A 20,188-nucleotide genomic window follows, 5' to 3' on the forward strand; every position below is an offset into this window, starting at 1 on the left:
TCCTTCGTAACGGAATCACCAATGTGACTTAATGAAAATAATGTTTTCCATTCATGTATATAATACAGTTCACAGTTCTAAAGTACTTCAGTCCTGTATCAGTAAAATACAAGGTTTCATACCTGTTCTTCAGGATCATCATACTCCACGACTCGGATGATTTCGCCCACATCGAAAGACAGTTCATCTACATCCTCGCGATTGTACTTATAAGTGGCCTTGACTCGATACAGTACTCCAGGGGGCAGATTGTCTGTAGTGGCTCCTATACAGATATTGTAAGAACATATATATGAGCTGCTCTCCATCATACAGGCTGGTAGTTCCTTAAATTCAACAGTATACACTAATCAGAAGTGCAGCAATGCCATTTTAATTTAAAATGAACATAAGATTTACAATGTCTCCATTCCTGTCATCCATGTTTCAAATAAATGAACTACTACTACTCCTCTTCCAGACAATAATTTTTTTTCTGAAAGGTTCTGATGATGGTGTACAACACTCAGGAATACTGAGTTTTTGCCCTTTATTTACCTTCTACTATTCTAAACAAACATGTTTTGGAACTGAACTAGAACCATCCAGTGATTGAGATTAGTTCTTCCCAACAGATTGAACTGAGCAGATGCTTCCCTACACTTTCATGTGACAACAGCAACAGATTTGGATAAATAAGTGTATCACAAAACAGCGAGACTACATTGGCACACGAGTATGATATCCTCTTACTAGTTTAAACAGAATGGTTTTCAAATACAGACTCTGAATCTACCATTCATTATAGCAAAGGTAACAAAGGTAAAGTTGTCCGTGTGCTTAACTAATTAAACACTATGCCATGAAGGCATATGGGGGAAGGGGATGTATAGATCCTCATTTTCTTGATCTCGATCTAAGCTGGAAGTGAGTGGTCAGCTTCATGCCCCGGCCACTTTACCACCAGGGAAAGGTCCCCAGTATCCATTGGAAAGGAGGTTGGGTGGACCCCAGAGCCAGTCTGGACATTGTGGAGAAGAGAAAAATCTTGACCCTACCAGGATTTGAACTCCAATCTCTTGGTTGTCCAGTTCATAGCTAGTCGCTATATCAACTATGCTATCCCAGCTCACTTTCATTATAGTATACATGACAATGAGTGTGTTGAAAAGTATACTGAAGCTTTTACTAGAACTGCTTTTAAAAACATGATAAAAAACTGAACAATTCAGCTAGAGAATTTTCCTCCACATCACAAAGGAGGAGATCTATAAGATTTTGATTTATTGGATTTGAGGTTTCCACAGTGATGACTGCGAAGAATACTAACTTCCTGGATGTAACACCATGTATTCTGGTAGAAGCTCACTGACATTTTGGAGGAACATAATGCCTACATCTTTAGCTTGCTTCTTGTTCCTTGCTTGCTTAGAACATGTTCAGCCTTGAACACAGTGGCAGTATTTTCCTTCAAAATTTCAGCCAACTTCTATGAGAATACACAGTATTGCCCCCTATAAGATAATACCCATCAAAGTTTCGTATCTGCACTGTATAGAAGGGAACCTAGAAATAGTAAGTCAAAACTGAAGCACAGAAACATCTCAGCAATCATGACATACTGTATGTAGTTCTTCTTCACCAGTACCAGGAAATATATGCAGTTCAGGAACAAATTAATTTTCAACAAAGCAGAGTCATCATCCTGAGATGCTGGTAAAGTTGTCTTGTTATACAATGAACAGTGTCATTTGCCAATGCAATCTCTATACTTGTTGTATCTGTTGAATAACTATTGTAGAATTGATTTTTATTAAAATATTTTGTTTGTTACCATATATATATCATTATTTGTAGCATAATATGATTTAAAATAATTATTTATTCACACAGGAATCATTAGAACACTGTGTTAGTACTGCCAAAGGTGATTTAGAAACACTATGTTATTTCTCACAGCACATTAATTACATTTAATCTCTAGCTATTACACTGTTGAAAAATAAAATGTAAGCTACGAGGCCTTAGGAATTAGGATTAGTGTATGCAAACAACACAGCTCAACACAAAATGTAATAGTAAGAACACAATGTTACTTAATAAATACCCGTCATTTCTAAACTAACCTCTGACAATTACTGAATTACTGCCATTTTTAAGTTCAGAGTACAAATATTAGGTAAAATGTCAAATTAAGGGAATGTAATAAAATCTCAAACACACTAGGAATGTATATTAAGTCTTCAATGTTAATTTGCTAAAACAGGGGAGACTGATCACTTAAGATATACTGGACTTTTCAAGAGGGAGTCCTAAAATACACAGCAACCAGACCTCCCAATTTGCTCTTGTAGACATCTTTCCTTCAGCAATAAATACAATGGAACCCACATTTAATGTTCCTTGTTTCAAGGATTTCACTTAGTTAACATTCATTTATAATGGTGTAAATTCAATAACCTCAATGATAAATTGGGGGCACGCAGTAGTGTACTTGGTTGAGGCACTATGCTACAAGCCAGAAGGTCGCCGGTTCAAGTCCCAATGAGGTCATTTGAGTTTTTCAATTGACCTAATCCTTCCAGCCACACTATGGCCGTGGGGTCGACTTAGCCTCTAACAGAAATGAGTACCAGGAATATTCTGGGAATATTCTTGGGGGTAAAGGGCAGCCAGGCCGGTCAAGGTAGCTGAGCGGTCTAAGGCGTGCACTGTCTTCGCTCGGAAGCCGGGATCATGGGTTCGAATCTCACTCAGGGCATGGATGTTTGTGTACGTTTTTCTGTGTTTGTGTACAGGTAGAGGCCTTGCGATGAGCTGATCACCTGCCCAAGGAGTCCTACCGTATGTCTAAGATCTAGAAAAACCGAAGTGAACGGAGAAGTTCATGGAGGTAGGCCTAGGCCCACTGGGGCTGTACTGCCAAGAAAAAAAAAAGGGCGGCCGGAGCATAGGGCTGACAACCTTGCTGCCATCTATGAGCCGACTGTCTAGAAAATGTGGGAACCTCAACATCTCACAACCCTATGGACCTCCATGGTCTGTTACAGGGATACCTTGAATTTTTTTTTTTTACTTACAATGATAAATTATTCATATTTAAGCTCCCCCCCACAAAGTTTAGTGTTCGAATCCACTGCTTCCCAAAGAAACCTTGACTGCAGATTCACTGTATACTGTTTAAGGTGTCTTGCTGTTTGAGAACTCACACATCTGTCACAATCACCTCATCGGCCTACCAATGGAACTTCCTTCACATTCAGGATATGCATTTCTTTCCTTTCCAATGAGTCATACAGATTCTGTGTGCCAACCTTCCTGATTTCCTCATCATTAACCAGTAAAACTTAGATATAGCATTAAGTGCTTATAAGATTTCTGTAATTAAGTATATCCGGAAAGCTTTGCCAGAACCTACCATCAGACAGTAAGTTTGAATTACTTCTGTAATGTTATAGAGTGCTCTTTATTGACATAACAGTGAGGCAGTAAAAAATGATATACAACAAAAGCGTAATTATAAGGGAAGCAGTAAACTTTAGAAATGCTTTTACAGTTCCTGTTTTTATGCTGCAGTAATATTCAAAACTGCATTATTTCTTTGTCAGATTTGAGGTTCTCATGGCTGTAACTACAGCCAGTTCTCTGGTGGCATAATGCTGTGTAGTTCAGAAATAGCTCTATGTTTTGGAAGAACATATCATCACCATCATTAGGGTTGAAGAGGAAATGCAGGTAGTTAAGTAGACAAACTCAACTTGCTTCTGCTGGTTTCTTGCATGACTTGCTGACCATTAAGATAAAGGTGATATGTTGCTTCAAAACATCAGCCTCTCTCAAAATTACATGGCATTATAAACCAGGAGATCACACTCTGTATTACTTCTTCCTTGAATGCATATGTTATGCTGGCTTCGGCACAAGTTTATATCAAATATGTTATTTCTGAGTACACTATAATTTCCTCACCACATGATTCAAATGTCTTGTGATCTCCTGTCATCTGAGTCTCTGTAGGCCCTTGCTCTGGTAAGTAACTGCTCTTTTCTTTCTCACCTGATTGAATTTACAAATGCATTATTTATGAAATATAAATGATGCAGCCATTTAACTTAAGTTAGTCATACAGCTTCTCAGTCTTAAGGAGAATTGGACAATTCTGTGGTTCAGAATTTTAAGAAGAAGTATGTTCAATTTTAAAGCAATTTTCTAGTCTTCAGCAATGTACAATCAACATCAAAGCACATATATATTTAGTCCCACATTTTTCTGTAATTATGTAAAGGAGAATGTCAATGTTGCAATGTATTTATAAAATACTTAAATGTACTTAATTTTTTACACTGGATAAAATTTAAACAGAATGATAAATGTGGCTTGAATTATGTTAAATATCAGAAAATAAGCAACACAAAATATTTCAAACTTACTTACAACTACAAGATGGCCTGATTAATCTCTTTTTAGCAAAAACAGGGTGATAAGGAAAGGAAAAACAAAGTTTCCAGCAAATTACTGTAACTGAATTATATATAAAGAAACTAATTTAGATCACTGAAAGCTTGTCAGATTAGTCTAAAAGATGTTAAAATATCACAGTCTGAACATAACACTGCCAAGTAGAGAGAAATTCTAAACCATAACATAAATGCAAGCTAAAGAGTATCATAATGAAAGCATGTGCTTCACAGAACAACTGCCCTATATGGGTATCACAGTTTCAACCATTTTGTTCAGAGGTTGGATGGTTTTTATAATCAGACCACAACAGGGCACAGGACACATCTCACCGAACAAATTCCAGAGAACAATCCTATATAATGAGAATGAAGCTAAAAGATTTAATACAGTAAACTATTTTTCTTTTTTAACAATACAATACTTAATGTTTGAAAAGGCAAGTTACTGTGTAGGATTGTGTAGCAGTAATGCTCTAGAATTTTATTCGGGTGGAGCTTCGTTCAAATCTTAGCTAGGACACTGGCTATCCAAACTGAGGTTTCTATTGGTTTTCTTCAGTCCTTCCAGGCAATTGCTGGGATTAGGTCATCACTGCTTCTTTCTAAATATATATCCCAATTTATTCACACATATTTCTACCATTCAAGGTTTATGTAGTCAAAGACACTGATATCATCATCAATTAATAATACCAATAAAACAAGGCAAGCTTTAACTTGAGATATTTCTTGAAAGTGCCACCCACACAGTGCAGTTTAAGCCATGCATAATTGTGTAATTGCAATAAGATATAAAAGCTACATTTTATAAATAAGGAGAGGAAATTGATGTCATGTTGTGCTAGAGAAGACAACATGACAGTGCAGCCATCTTGATTGCCTGCGTACTCACCCACTGGTATATCATACAGTTCTTCAACATGTTTGTTGTTATTGGGTGACCCTGGACTTGGAGGTTTAACGTTACCATTTATCTGGGCCCCAGGGGGGGATGAGAGCTTTGGTGAACCTGCCGATGGTTTATTGTCAGTAGTAGTTGTGGTAGTAGAGGTTGTGGTAGATGTGATGGCAAGGTCAGAGTTAGGTTGGGATGTAGTAGGGGTTGTGGGGTTATCATCAGCTGCAACACACAACACAGAAAGACACACCCATATCAAAACTGTCAACACATGCATTTCAACATACTGGTCTGCTCAACAAAGAATTATGAATACTTAGTTTTATCATGATTATTATATTATGTTATCTTCACAAGATTTTTCATATTCAGAATAAATGAGGACATTTATGAGGTTTGCATGATATTTATGGTAAATAAAAAGACTGAGAACCCTTTACATTATGTGATACTGTTTAAAGCCCAATGTAATATAAAGAGAGGCATGTAAGGTGCTTTAATAACATGGTTTTTAGACGTTTTTAAATAACTAAAATACAATAACACTTCATATGTCTGTACTGTAGGTTTGTAGTGGTGCTTAAATATGTGTCATATGAAAATAAATTTAACTTATTACCATATGATATATGATATAAACTCCGTCTTAAGTGCAACAATTTATTGTAGGTCTTTCGTCTTGCTTTCTTTTGCACTACATGTTTCGGCCGCAAATGGCCATCATCAGGTGTATACACTCACATAGCTGTTACACTGCACTTAGTTTAAAATTTCTAAACACCGGTCTTCCCAATCGTTCCTTTCGTCGTTGCTAACAGACTCTACTTCGCTGATATTTGTCTGATTCGTACATTATCTTTGTTACCTACACGCGTCAATTTTACTTTCATGAACTGCCACTTTTAAATCTTCAGTTAAAATTTTAAAAATTCTGTTAAAATTTTTTCTAAATTTTAAAATTTAAAATTCTCAGGGTTACTCTCACTTTCATGAACTGGCACTTTTAAATCTTCAGTTAAAATTTTAAAAATTCTGTTAAAATTTTTTCTAAATTTTAAAATTTAAAATTCTCAGGGTTACTCTCCCTATGTCTATAGTGCTGCAGCAGCTACTGCTTGTTTTCAGCACTGTACAGGTGTTATTCTGTGTAGGCTCCCTGTGTGCGTGCCGCTACTTATCTTTACTACATAGTACTATGTACTTTACATGTAGTAAAGATAAGCAGCGGCATGCACACAAGGAGCCTACAGGGCAAGTAACCCTGAGAATTTTAAATTTTAAAATTTAGAAAAAATTTTAAAGGAATTTTTAAAATTGGAACTGAAGATTTAAAGTGCCAGTTCATGAAAGTCAAAACTGACGTGTGTAGGTAACAAGATAATGTACGAATCAGACAAATATCAGCGAAGTAGAGTCTGTTAGCAACGACGAAGGGAACAATTGGGAAGACCGGTGTTTTAAATTTTAAACTAAGTGCAGTGTAACAGCTACGTGAGTGTATACACTTGATGATGGCTGTTTGCGGCCGAAACATGTAGTGTAAAAGAAAGCAAGACGAAAGACCTACAATAAATTGTTGCACTTAAATCATATACCATATAGAGTGCAACAGGATGCTTAAATATAATATTATTATTATATGTTTATTACATATCATCATGTATTAAATGTGACGCTTTAGCATACTGAAGTGGCAAAAACATGCCTTCTGAATTCCAATTAAAACAAGTAACACTGTCTACTGAATCTGTTCTCTATGCACTTCTATAATATTCAGTTTTAACGCTTAGTTTCCAGTTTCCTTTGGATAGGAAGCTGAGCAGGCCCCAGGGCTAGTCTGTACATTATAGAAAAGTAAGAAATCTCTTGCGCCTACCAAGAACTGAACCCCATCTTCTGAGTTGTCCAGCCCCATAGCCTAGTTGCTACACCAAATGAGCTATACTGACCCCCAAGCTCCAACATAAAGAAAATTATTTCAACCAAGTAGTCTCTTTGGAAGTAATTCTGCCTGGAACAAGTCATGCATGTAACAAGTACCACTTCATTTTCATGTGATGGTCCCCGTGAAGAGCAATACTATGACAGATAGCAATGGCCCGTCTTCTTCCACACAGCTCATATTTATTATAACATGGCATCATTTTGTGAGCATGTGCTGCCCTCACGTAATAAATATTAAAAGTATTTTTCTTGTAATAAATATTAAAAGTATTTTTCTTATAAAGCTATAAAAATGGGAACAAAAACATTTTGTTTGAACAGACCAATAAAAAAATCTTTCTCAGTTTATACGAACTATTTAACACAAAAAGCTGAGATTAGTTCTTAAAACATTATGAAAAGCATTTTGCTGTTACAAAACAGGAAAGGGGATGGTTTCATTTGAATATCTGAAAGACAATTTACATAAAGCAGGGATTCAGTCAAGCCAGGGATGTCCAATGTGGTGTTCTGGTGCTGTTTTGAGCATTGAGGCAGTGCATTAGCATTTATTTTTAAGACACTGATGTGAAACATAAAGTCCTCAGAGCCTCTCTAATTTCCAACCTCTGATGTGGAAACATCAGCCTCTTTAAGAATTTTTTTTTTAATTCACTTAGTCCAACTGGGTCCACTCGGCATGGCGGCCACTGATTGGCCTATTGTAGCCTGCCCCGGGTGATTATGATGATGGAGAATTTTGGTGGAATGAAGATTAGCAGGGGAAACCGAAGTATTCGGAGGAAACCCGCCCCAGCACCATTTTGTCCATCACAAATCCCACTTGACCAGACCCAGGATTGAACCCGGGCCACCATGGTGGGAAGCCAGCAACTAACCGCTTGAGCTATTGGCCTTATTATTAGGTAACAATGAGAATGGCTTCAAGTCTTGATTTATATAAATTTCTTAATATGAACTGCACACTGGACGACCCTGGTACTTTTACTTTTAGAATTACACCCCTGCATACAAGAGTTAAGACTAGCATACTTATTTTTTGAAAGCTTTGTATAAACAGAATGATCCTGTAGTTACAAGTCACTATACTCATACACTCCACGATTAGCATACTGACGCAGTAATGCAGTTCAGACAGCCTTTATACTTTAAATAATAAGAGAATATATGAACCTAAGAAATTTACAATTCAAAGCAACACTCGTTTTGGAGTCTCATAATCCCAAGTAAATAGGTCTGTATGCTACAAGGGTATTTTGTTTATACACACCAGCACCAGTGCAATCATAAACAGAAGTACTTCCTGAAATTTGAAACAGGAAATGTGCCTAAGCTGGCTGTTTAAACTGTCTTCCAATGGGATTTAAATCTGACTGGTTTCAGTTGTGTTCTAAATCCTCACTGACCAAATTCCAGATTCTTGAACAAACCTGACCCATTTTGACTTACCTATGTAGATACAAATATGGACATGATACTCATCATATCAACCCCTATGATGGAGACAGAAAGAGACTCCAAAAACATCGGACACTAACTCCATTCTGACACTCGTGACTGTCTGAGAAGGATTCTTTCAAGTTCAAGACTCAATCTGCTCATAAGCCAGTAAGTACGAGGATACTGCTAAGTTTTAACACTATCATACACTTACCATATCCATGATGTGTATGTATTGACCGTCTTCTAGTGCACACAATCTCACTTGTCGCTTCACTACATGTTTCAGCATCACTGTGCCATCCTCAGGTGTGTTATTTACGTTAAACTATTGCACTGCTCGCCATCATGTGTCATTTATAAAATTATTTAAAATGTATAATCGTCATGTACTATAATAAAATTTATATATTAAAATTTTGTTAAGATTTATCATCTTATATGTCGTATTTCAAACTCGCGTATTATATCAGTCTTCCTCTATGCGAGTCATTCTTCCTATATTTTGTATATTTAAATCATTTTATAAATGACATATGATGGCGAGCAGTGCAATAGTTTAACGTAAATAACACACCTGAGGATGGCACAGTGATGCCGACATGTAGTGAAGTGACAAGTGAGATTGTGTGCACTAGAAGACGGTCAATACATACACATCATGGACATGAATCAGTGCAACAGGACGCTAAAATACAACACTTACCATATATCATTTTAAATTATTTAATATACGGTACATAAAAATGTTAAACATTTCTCCTGCCACATAATTAACACTTCAAAACAGAAGAAAATGGAGACATAGCAGATATGCAGCCAGCCTTACATGCACACTCTATTACATTCATGTTACTAGCTACACTACTGCACTCAAAGGCTACTGTAACATGTGTCAATACAGAGTGCTACTTACCCACTACTGACGTGGGAGAGGATGGTGCACTTGAAATTATTCTGCAACATAAGCATTACAAATATTTATTTGTTAGGACACAAAATTTGAAATAAAACAGAAATACAATATGTAGGATTTTAGGGTCTCATGGCAATGGTTATGAAGTGCATTAGATTTTGGGTTATGACATGGTGCAGTCCAGTACAAGTTCACTGATGTTTCAGAAGACTTGTCATGCCCAGATCATCAGAGTCAAAGAATAAACCAAGCAAGAGACCAGCAGATATGGGTGACAAGCTGAGCTTTGCTGCTTGCTTCTGCTGGTCTCTTGCTTGGTTTATTCTTTGAAATTAAAGAGGGGGGAAATATGTTTCTCCAAAACATCTTCATATTCTTCAATACCACTGCCAGATAATCTCAAATTAAACACATCTAATTATAATCAGAAAAGTGGCAAGCCCAGGACATGAACGTGTGAACAGGTGTTCACTGTATTTCATTCAAAAAATTATCTTTAAACATAACACGTTCATAATGATGTTTCTGAAACACTTCAAACAATCAGGATTAACCCTTCCCACAAAGATTTAAAAAAAACCTTTTCTTTCATCTCCATTTGTGTTTGGTTTAATGATGCTTTGAGTAGCTCTGACTACATGCAATCAAATGGTAACATGATAAAAAAAAAGATAAACAGTAAAGCTATCCCTGTAAGTCTGTGGAGGCCCAGAGGGTTGTGAGATGCTGAAGCTCCTACATTTTCCAGACAACTGGCTCACAGATGGTGGTGAGATTGTTAGCCTTATGTGTCAACTGCCCTTTACCCCTAAGAAGATTTCTGGTACTCATAATTGTTAGAGGCTGAGTCTAGCCCAGGGAAGGTTTAAGTCATCTGAAAAATCTAATGACCTCACTGGGAATCGAACCCACAACCTTCCGACCTGTAGCATAGTGCCTCAAGCAACTAGTCTACTGCATAGCCCCCCACCCCAAGTAAGATTATAATGAGTGATAAATTGGAAAGGATGTGGAAGGAAGTGGTCATGGCCTGTTTCAAGATATTAAAATGAGATTTGCTTGGTGGGACTGAGGGAAACCATGAAGAAGCTCTATCTGTATGGTCAGCATTTGTGGATGAGATCTGAACCAGGTACCTCCTGAATATAACTCAGTCATGGCCTATTTCAAGATACTAAACTGGCAACTGTCTGGAGGGACTGAGGAAAATGACAAAAAGCCTCAATCAGGATAATTGGTGTCCCAGTCAAGATTCAAACCAGCCACCTTCTGAATACAAGTTAGAAGCAATAATGCTTGAGCCAACTTTCTCAGTCCCTTCAATTTACTTAATGTCTTCTTTATGCAGTCAGCTTACACATCACTGCTATTCCCTGCTGTTACCATAGGAACGTATCATGAACATTATTACATCATTGTCCTGCTTATGGAAATTAATTCAGAAGTCTAGACAGATCAATAACAAATGAGTTACAAGCGGGGGAGACAAGTCAACAAGAATCATGATACTTACTTGCTATTGCTGGTCGGAGTTTTGGGAGACTTGGGTGAGCTTTTCTTGAGAGTGTATGTACCACGTTGGCAATCTGTGGCCAGTTTGTCTACTATGGCTTCCAGCTCTGCATATACCTGATAATACCAAACAAATTAAAAAAGGATGCAGTACAATACATTATATTCCACTATATTTAAATAAGTACAGTCTAGTTATAACATAAAACATTTTGAACAATCCAATATGTTTTGTCTTTTAAAGGATCAACAAAAGAGGTGAACATTTCATACACATTTCAGCACAATCATTCAAAGTTCCCCACATTATTACTTCCATATCTTAAAAATTTTACAATCAATAAAACTGAAATGTTTTAATATGTCTATTACCAGTACAGAAACATTAAAATCCTCATAGATTAAACACAGTTCTTAAGTCACAAAAACAAATTTTATTAAAATTTTTAGACATATACTTAGCCCATAAAAACACTTTTTATGTTTTGTCCTTTCACACTGAGGCTGTCTAAGGGACAAAACACAAAGAGTGTTTTTTTTTTTCCTGAATTATGGACTGTACATAAAATGTAAAAGAATTTTAATGTTTCCAGATTGGTTCTATCATGATGACATAAGTAGGACAGAATACATTTCTTATAAGATGTGTAATTTTTTTGATGAGGGAGTAATAATAAAACCCTTTTATGACTGTACTACAGTATTAATAAGAACTGTACCCCAAATGATGGCCCTTTAAGGGTAGAAGCATGAAGGGCTGCCAAAAATATGTTGCGCTGTAACTGTATGGTACTTACTAAATACAGTACAAAGTATTGAAATGGTATGCAAGCTATGTGAAAATATCATATTCTAACTCATTAACACATACAGTACATACAAAACACTACAGTGCCAAATGGGCTTTAATATTAACAACTTAATATGTCAGTGGCTCTCAACTGTAACTCTAAAGATCATTTGAAATATTGGGAAAATCAAATAAGTCAAAAAGTAAAGATATCCTTGTAATAGGCCATGAAGGCCTATAGGGTTGTGAGATGTCGAGGTTCCCATATTTTCTCTAGATAATCGGCTCACAGATAGTGGTAAGGTTGTCCCCCTTATGTGCCAGCCACCCTTTACACCCTAGGAAGATTCCTGGTACTCATTCCTGTAATAGGCTGAGTCAACCACAACCCCACAATGCAGCTGGAAGGATTAGGTAAATTGGAAAAAAATCCATCTCATCAGAACTCAAACCCACAACCTTCCAGCTTATAGCATAGTGCCTCAACCAACTATGATACTGCACGCCCATTGGAAAATCAAATTACTGGAAGTTAATATTTAGTTATAAATGAAATAAAAACAATTATTTTAGTGTGGTTGTGGGTTAGGTTAGATTGACCAGGACAGAGTGTACATGGAACAGATATGTATAGCATATGAATGTGAAGTGCCAAAGTTAAACAGTAAGATTCAAACTAGACACATTTGTACATATATTATGTTTCTGGACATTATCCACTGTCCTGTTTATACTTAAAAACAATATTTTTGAGATGGTTTCTATCTCCGTCTTCAGGTAAAACATAGTCAGTTTGGCCCAATTGACAGAGCTAGCCCCTATCTTACTTATATATCTATTTCATAAATATGTCTTAAGTTAGCAGTGAAAGTGAATGTTTGTAATGAGACAGGTACTGTCAATTTTTAATTATAACCATGTAGCTGATTTAATTTACCATTCCCTCTGAACTGATATATGTTTTTTTTTATGTTTTAACAATATTTGCATGACAGAAAAGATATTTTTAACTGATCTGTGTACACCACCTAATGATTACTGTTTATGATTGGACCACAGTCTACAGTTAAAGAAAATTAAGAACTTTTTTAAGTCTATGTAACAGTTAATCTTACACCTTGAAAATTAATTATATCTACATCAGTTAATGACATCTTCCGAAAGAAGTCACAAACTCTAATGTTCAAATAAATAAGGCATGAAAAGTAAAAATTTGTCTGTACAGTTTACTATAAATTTGAAATGAAAATTAAATGAAAGAATTCTATTAACATATAAGAGAGTAATATCTTAAAATATTTTCTACTGAAATTACAAATTTTTCTCCAACTTATAGCTTTTATGCAGAAGTTTTGTCTTTGTTATTGCAATTTCTTGACACTTTATACATAGCACAAAGGCTGATCTTCCTAAGGCTGAGAGCCACTGATATGGATGGTTAAATCGCATGACATACAACTTGTTACATACGTTGAGTCTGTTGTTTAAGGAAGTAGAGATAATGGTTAACACCTTCCTAAGAGCTTTGGTACAGACTGTTCTGATGTTCTCCTTCAGGCCAATATTCATCTCTGGCTTTTTGTTGAAAATAATGCTCTTACGATGATCCCACAAAGAGAAAAATAAACTTGTCAGAGCATGAATAGCCAACACTGCATTACTAAGACTACTGAATTCTTGCAAGATATGAGGTTCTCACAGTGGAGACTGTGAAAGTGATTATCTTTTGGGATGTGACATCAGGTACTGCCTCTACATAACATCTTCAGGGATGCATCATTATCAGAGAGTGACGCAGATTGTCATGTAATTAGAAAGTTGCTATATTCTGTTTTCAACTCACAATGGGAACCAAAGTTAACATATCAGAAATCCTGTTGAATGCACATGACTTTTTCAGTTTACTTTACTTATTTAAAAAAAAAAAAAAGGTTTACAAGATCACCTTACTGCATGCCCAATGCCTGAAAGCCAGAAGAGCAGAGGCAGAAGAGATGGATATTGCTCGGCAGTGACTCAGTAAACACATTCCTGCAGCAACGAATACACATGCAACAATAGAAGAACTGCTGGATGCAGCATCTTCTATGTGGTCTGTCATATCAAATACTCAATGTGTAAAACAAACTTCGTGGCTTGAGTCCGCAAGCGAACTATACTGACCTAGCAACCGATGCTTGTCGGGAAAGTTAGTGCCAACTTTTGCAGATACAGGGTGTTGCGTGGTCAGTGCAATGGATCCCCACGGCCATTAATTTCGGTTTTCTAGATCGGAGCCGCTATTTCCTTGAAATAGCTCCTCAATTATCCTCACGTGGCTCAATCGACCCCATTCCAGACCCACTACTTCTCAGAAAATCTGGTAGCGCCGGGAATCGAACCCGGGACCTGTGGATCTGTAGCCAATAATTCTGACCACTAGACCACAGAGGCGGTCAGTAGTGAATGGAAAGTAGGTGATTGTTTATTCCCATATCTTTATGCTTCTGTATAGTTGCCAACTCAGGACATGATAATCCCTCAAGGAAGTTTCAAATGGACTATAGTTACTGATGTTTCGGAGGAAAATGCTGCTACCATCTTCAGCGTGGAACACAGATGGTGGTACCTACTTACCAGACTATGCAGTGTCACATCACACTAGACGGAAATCTTTCCTGAATCATTACATTGTTTACTACACATTTTATAATTTGAGATTATAGACTGAAATCTCAAAAATGAAAACAAAACAAACGACCTTACAAGGAACAAAAATTATAATACAGAATCGAATAACAGAAAAGTCAATGAATATAGGGTATCAGATACCATACTAAGAAAGATATATAAAAAAAAGAAGTAATAAGATGCAACAGATCAAATGACATAATAAGAATAGCCCTGAAAATGAAACTCTATAGGGATATTCGAAGACAACTGTATCCTGCAAGTGCGTCTAAATTATAAGAGTAACAACAAGTACTAACAGCAGACTTGTGTCTTATGCTATCAGCAGCTGGAATTACACTCCAAAAACAAAAGACGAGTGAAGATGTTACAGTATTACAGATAGAATTTTAGACTGTAGAAATAAGGAGAACATTGTATCTCAGAAAGGGTGCCAACTTACAGACCATGAGGAAAAAGAAACGATGAAAAATCCATAAAAACACAGACTGACCAAAGGAGATTTGAATGACGATGATGATTCAACTAAGTTACAAATACTTCTTCTGGCTTGTTCTGGACTTCATGTTTCGGAGACTGGATCTGTCTCCATCTTCAGATGGGCGGGGAAGGATAGACCTACTCAGTTGGGCCCGTTAGAAAGAGCTAGTCTCAATCACCGGACAAACCTTGGTATGTAGAAAACATCCTATGAACACCCGACATCCGGTTCCATCAGTGGGAGATAAGAATAACTGAGTAGGTTTACGCTTCCCCACCCACCTCAAGACGGAGACAGATCCAGTCTCCAAAACATCGTGGTCTTTTGTCTTTTACATACCAGATGATGGATGAAGTCCAAAACAAGCCAAAAGAAGTATTAGTAACTTAGTTGAATCATCATCGTCATTCAAATCTCCTTTGGTCAGTCTGTGTTTTTATGGATTTTTCATCATTTCTTTTTCCTCATCTTATTGTGGTGTGGGGGTTTCAGTAAGCCAAGGACCCTGAGAGCTATACCAGCGGTAGCTACTGGCAAGGCCTCCCTTGCTAGACAGGTCAAAGGGTAGGCATCAGATGAAGAGAGACACCAAAAACCAAAAACTGATGCCTGAAGCAGCGTCATCAGCAGCGACTTGAAGCACAGAGCAAATGATGCTCGAGATGGTTCAAGTTCGTATAGCAACAGGCGTGACCAGAGTGGTTTGAACGGCTGTTGTACTGCGATGTGGAAAGCAAATGGAAAAACTACCACATTATCACTTTTTCTGAGTAGTCTCTTTCCGAAAACAGAAGATCGCATTAAGTGGAGGAACTATTTTGGAAGAGACTGTGGACCTGTTGTCTGACAGATTACTGATGAATGAATGAATACACCACTGTCAGAATCCTTTCAAGTCTATCTAAGTTAGTAATGATTAATGGCAACAACCTGGTAGGAGCTGCTGTTCCTTAACTTATAGCAGAAGACATGACTTAATGGCCCACAATATCTGCAGTGAAAGACACACTCTTATCTTCACAATATTCAGTGACTAGATGACATCATGACTGTGGTAAACTGTAGCAGTCTACTATTAAGCTTAGCCAACAGGGCTTGTACAGTGGAAGTTAAACAGTTTCTGTAGGGACAGAGAATTACCTTTGCTGTTTCCACATGGAAGACTTGTTCTGCAGCAAATAAAGTCTGGAGATTAGTCACTAAGAAGAGCACCCTTGAGTCGTACAGTGCTGGCAGTTCGTCATGTAGTTCCGAGTTCAACAATTCATACGTTCTTTTAGCTTCTTCCAGTGATTCTCTTGCCTTTGTCACCTTGATTTCATCCCTCTTCTTTGGATTGCCTTGTAGTGACTGGAAGTTGTGACGCTGGCTGTCATAATCCACTAATTTGCGACCACGTTTGTCAATTTTTTTCTGCAATAAATTCAAAGACACATCATAATGACGATTTTCAACTACGAAATATGAAACCTACAAGAAATTATCCAAACCTAGTCCATATATTTACACCCACTTCCTCTAACATACATTTTAATAGTTTCTTCCCATTTTTATGTATATGTGCCAGGTGGTCTGTTCTCTTACAGATTTCAGATAACATTTCTGTATGCATCCGTCCCACTGTCCCTTCCGAGGTATGCTACACTATCTACATAATGGTTCTACAAGGAATAAGGAACCTGTGTAACTTGCAAGACTAGTTTATTTTTTCACCAGTATATACCAAGTTTTATATTATAAGTGTTCAGTATTTAAATTTTGATATATAAATGACTTTATGACATTTGTCTGATAAGTTTCCTATTATAAATGGTCTAAAACAAGGAGATGCTTTATTGCCGTTGCTTTTCAACTTTGTTTTAGAATATGCCATTAAGAAGGTCCAGGAAAACCAGGTGGGACTGAAATTAAAAGGGAAACATCGGTTACTGGCCTATGCTGATGATATAAATTTACTGGGAAAAACAGAGAATCTTTAACTGACACTAATAAGGAGATTGGTCTAGAAGTAAATGCAGAGAAAACTATGTATATGTTGCTGTCTCGTAACCAAAATGCAGGGCAAAATCATAACATAAAGACAGTTAAGATCAAAATTTAATTCAGGAGAAAATTAACAGGAGAAAATTTGGGCAATGATTGTTACCATCCAGTCAGGAACAATTAGTCTTCTTGTCTGCTGTCTAAAAACGTAAAAATTAGATTATACAAAACTATCACTTTACCTTTGTTTCTGTATGGGTGTGAAACTTGGTCTGACATTAAGAAAGTAACAAAGACTGAGGGTATTTGAGAACAGGGTGTTGAGGAGAATATTTGGACTGAAGAGGGATGAAGTGACAGGAGGTTGGAGAAAACTGCATAACGAGGAGCTTCATAACTTGTACTCTTCTCCAAGTATAATTAGAATGATCAAGCCAAGGAGGATGAGATTGGCAGGGCATATAGCACGAATGGATGTGAAGATAAATGCATATAGGATATTGGTGTGAAAGCCAGAAGGAATACCCAGATTTAGATGGGTGGATAATATTAAAATGGATCTTAGAGAGAGAGGATGGGGTGGTATGGACTGGATTTATCTAGCTCAGGATAGGGACCATAGGAGGGCTACTGTGAACATGGTAATGGGCCTTTTAGGTTCCATGAAAAGTTGGGAAATTGTTGAGTATCTGTGAAACCGGTTGCTTCACAAGAAGGGACTAAGCTCCATGGAATTAGTTAAATGAGTGAGATTTGATGTTCTCTCACAGTAAAAGTTAAGATTATTGTCTTCTGGTATGTGATACCATGTTGCTTGATAGAAAGGTAACGTTTCAGAGAAACCTGCTGCCTCCATCTTCAAGGTAGAATATGGAGGCTCCTTCAAAAGGTTGGTATATCCCTGACACCGTATGGATTGTCTCATCCCAAAAGGCAGTAATCTCCAAAAATCATTTTCTTCATATTAGGCACATTACACAAGAAGTGATTGTTTTAGGATTGAAAAGTAGGAAAACTGATTGATTTTTCTGTTACATGGATGGGTTCGAGTCCAAGTTAATTACTTTCCACATTCTCTCCCCACCAGAAGATAAGCACTGGGACAGTGATGACAATGGGTATGTTTCCACAGTAGCCACGGTAATGAAACATATTCTGAAGGCCACAAAAACAATACATCTGTGAGTCCATAGAACCTGAAACTGCTACATGTAAACACCATGAACAATGAAAACTATTAATCTAATTGCAGTGCTGATTTTACTCGCTGGTCACACAATATTACATACCCTCATTTCTGGGAACTGGCTCTGGTACGTGTTGAGCGGGATGAGAACTTGGTCACCAAGCTTGTGACTGAAGTCCTGCCAAAGCATCTCAATATTCTGTGCTTGTACATATAGAAGGTCATGGCCAACCCAGTTACTTTCATAGATTTCATTCAGGGAGTCCATGAGTGTCTTGCTTGCTGCCTGCACCGCTACCGAAAAAAGGCAATCAGATTATTGCATATCTGTACAGTCAAACTACAGTACAAAACAACTGCTTTCATCAATCAATTTTGACTAAAAAAGTACATCTTCTGTATTCTGTGATCAAATCAACTGTACTATATGTGCTTCAGCTTACTTTTCTGAAAGAAAAACTTAAATGTATCACCTAATTATGACCGGCCATACCCTATTAATATTAAAAGCTAAATCATAGGGTAATTATTCATGAACCTTTATATGTAGGTCATATTTGTCAGCTTTTAGTTTTGAATAGTAAACATATTTAATGCATGAGGCACTGGAGAATGTGGATAAAAACTGTGACAAACTGGATGTTTCCTTTGACAAAAACAATAAATGAGGCATATGTAAAAAGCAAAGACTTCCAAAACAAACAGTACAGAACGTATTCATCTTAATAATAGCCTTATGAGGAATGCCTTGTGCTGACAAACATTGATAACATAATTAGAAACATTCTGATTTGTAATAATTGGGCTGAGGTACATTTAAATACGTTGTAAAGGCTTTTAAAGTTATATGTAGACTTACAAGGAATTGTTTTTATCACTAATGATTACGTGAGCACTACTGGGTTCTTTGTTGGCTCACCTAGATTTGATTACTTGCAGAGGAAATGGAATTTTACTCTTAAACTTAAAGTTTATGGTAGGCTGCACACTGGCATGCATCAAGACATGTAACAGTCAAGACATGATGTCTGTGACATGATGCAAAAAAAGGAGCACAGTTGAAATGCTGCACACTGGTCTGAGTCATGACATCAGCATCATGTATTGACTGTTACATGTCTTGATGCATGCCAGTGTGCGGCCTACCTATATGTTCAGGAGGGTTCTGAGACCTACTGAATATCAACAATGAACACTGAGACTTCTCTTTAGGAGGTAAAGACAGATGTAGCATAAAGTACTTTCATAAAGTAAGGAGCTTTAATATCCAAGCTCTTTGCATGCTTTCAAGGCGTGATGATAAGCACACGGATAATTAAACTTTTATCTGCATTTAAAATGTTAACATGTCCCTTTTGGGTGAGTCATACATATTACTCTTATTTGAAGACAGTCAGGAATTCTGTGCTTTCATCTGTAACATAGGTGCGAAGCATTTGTATACACAGACAAGAATGAGGTAAGTGCCTAGTGATGAAGGTCAGTTTTAACACCGCTCTTTTCCAACCCGCCTTTGCTTGTATCGGCGCAGTCGGAATGGTGCTATCCCTGCTACACCTGTTTCTACCTTAGGACAGTGTATGATGGCTACTGGAAGTTGTTCTCACAGATCAAACTAAGGAAGATCGGTATAGGTACGGGAAACTAGCTGGGTCGGTTTGCATGAGTCTCAGGGTAGCGATGCCGAAGAAAGCGTTTTTCTGAGAGTTGAGCCAATTGACGTTTATTCACCTGCTAATTCACCACACTGTTAAATTAATGTATTCTTTGCTTTAAGTTACAGCATTACACTATCGGCTAGCTATGACCCGGAGCGTGCAAGGGTCACGTCCGTTCAGTTCGGAATATTGTGAAAGTCTCTCCTTTTGTGGAATGGCTTGCACCCCCACGCCGGGAATTCGAAAGATGGTGTTGACATATACATTTTCA

The 20,188-nt window shown here is 37.2% G+C and overlaps 1 protein-coding gene across 4 annotated transcripts in view; it reads right to left on the reverse strand.

Annotated features, from left to right (window-relative positions):
• LOC111872658 (myc box-dependent-interacting protein 1) overlaps positions 1 to 20,188 on the reverse strand; it is a 101,289-nt gene that overhangs the window by 4,616 nt on the left and 76,485 nt on the right. The window contains exons 3-9 of one of the 4 annotated variants that reach the window (XM_023866753.2): positions 18,363 to 18,553; positions 16,231 to 16,503; positions 11,151 to 11,266; positions 9,638 to 9,678; positions 5,332 to 5,448; positions 3,949 to 4,035; positions 123 to 265 (exon numbers count right to left, since the gene is read on the reverse strand). In XM_023866753.2, coding sequence (XP_023722521.1) covers positions 123 to 265; positions 3,949 to 4,035; positions 5,332 to 5,448; positions 9,638 to 9,678; positions 11,151 to 11,266; positions 16,231 to 16,503; positions 18,363 to 18,553 — 968 coding nt within the window. Of the gene's footprint in view, positions 1 to 122; positions 266 to 3,948; positions 4,036 to 5,331; positions 5,560 to 9,637; positions 9,679 to 11,150; positions 11,267 to 16,230; positions 16,504 to 18,362; positions 18,554 to 20,188 lie in introns of all 4 variants that reach the window. The other 3 variants (XM_023866751.2, XM_033754781.1, XM_023866752.2) reach the window with 3 other exon arrangements.

The sequence above is a fragment of the Cryptotermes secundus genome, unplaced genomic scaffold (assembly GCF_002891405.2).
Source record: "Cryptotermes secundus unplaced genomic scaffold, Csec_1.0 scaffold61, whole genome shotgun sequence".
In the NCBI taxonomy this organism is placed as follows: domain Eukaryota; kingdom Metazoa; phylum Arthropoda; class Insecta; order Blattodea; family Kalotermitidae; genus Cryptotermes; species Cryptotermes secundus.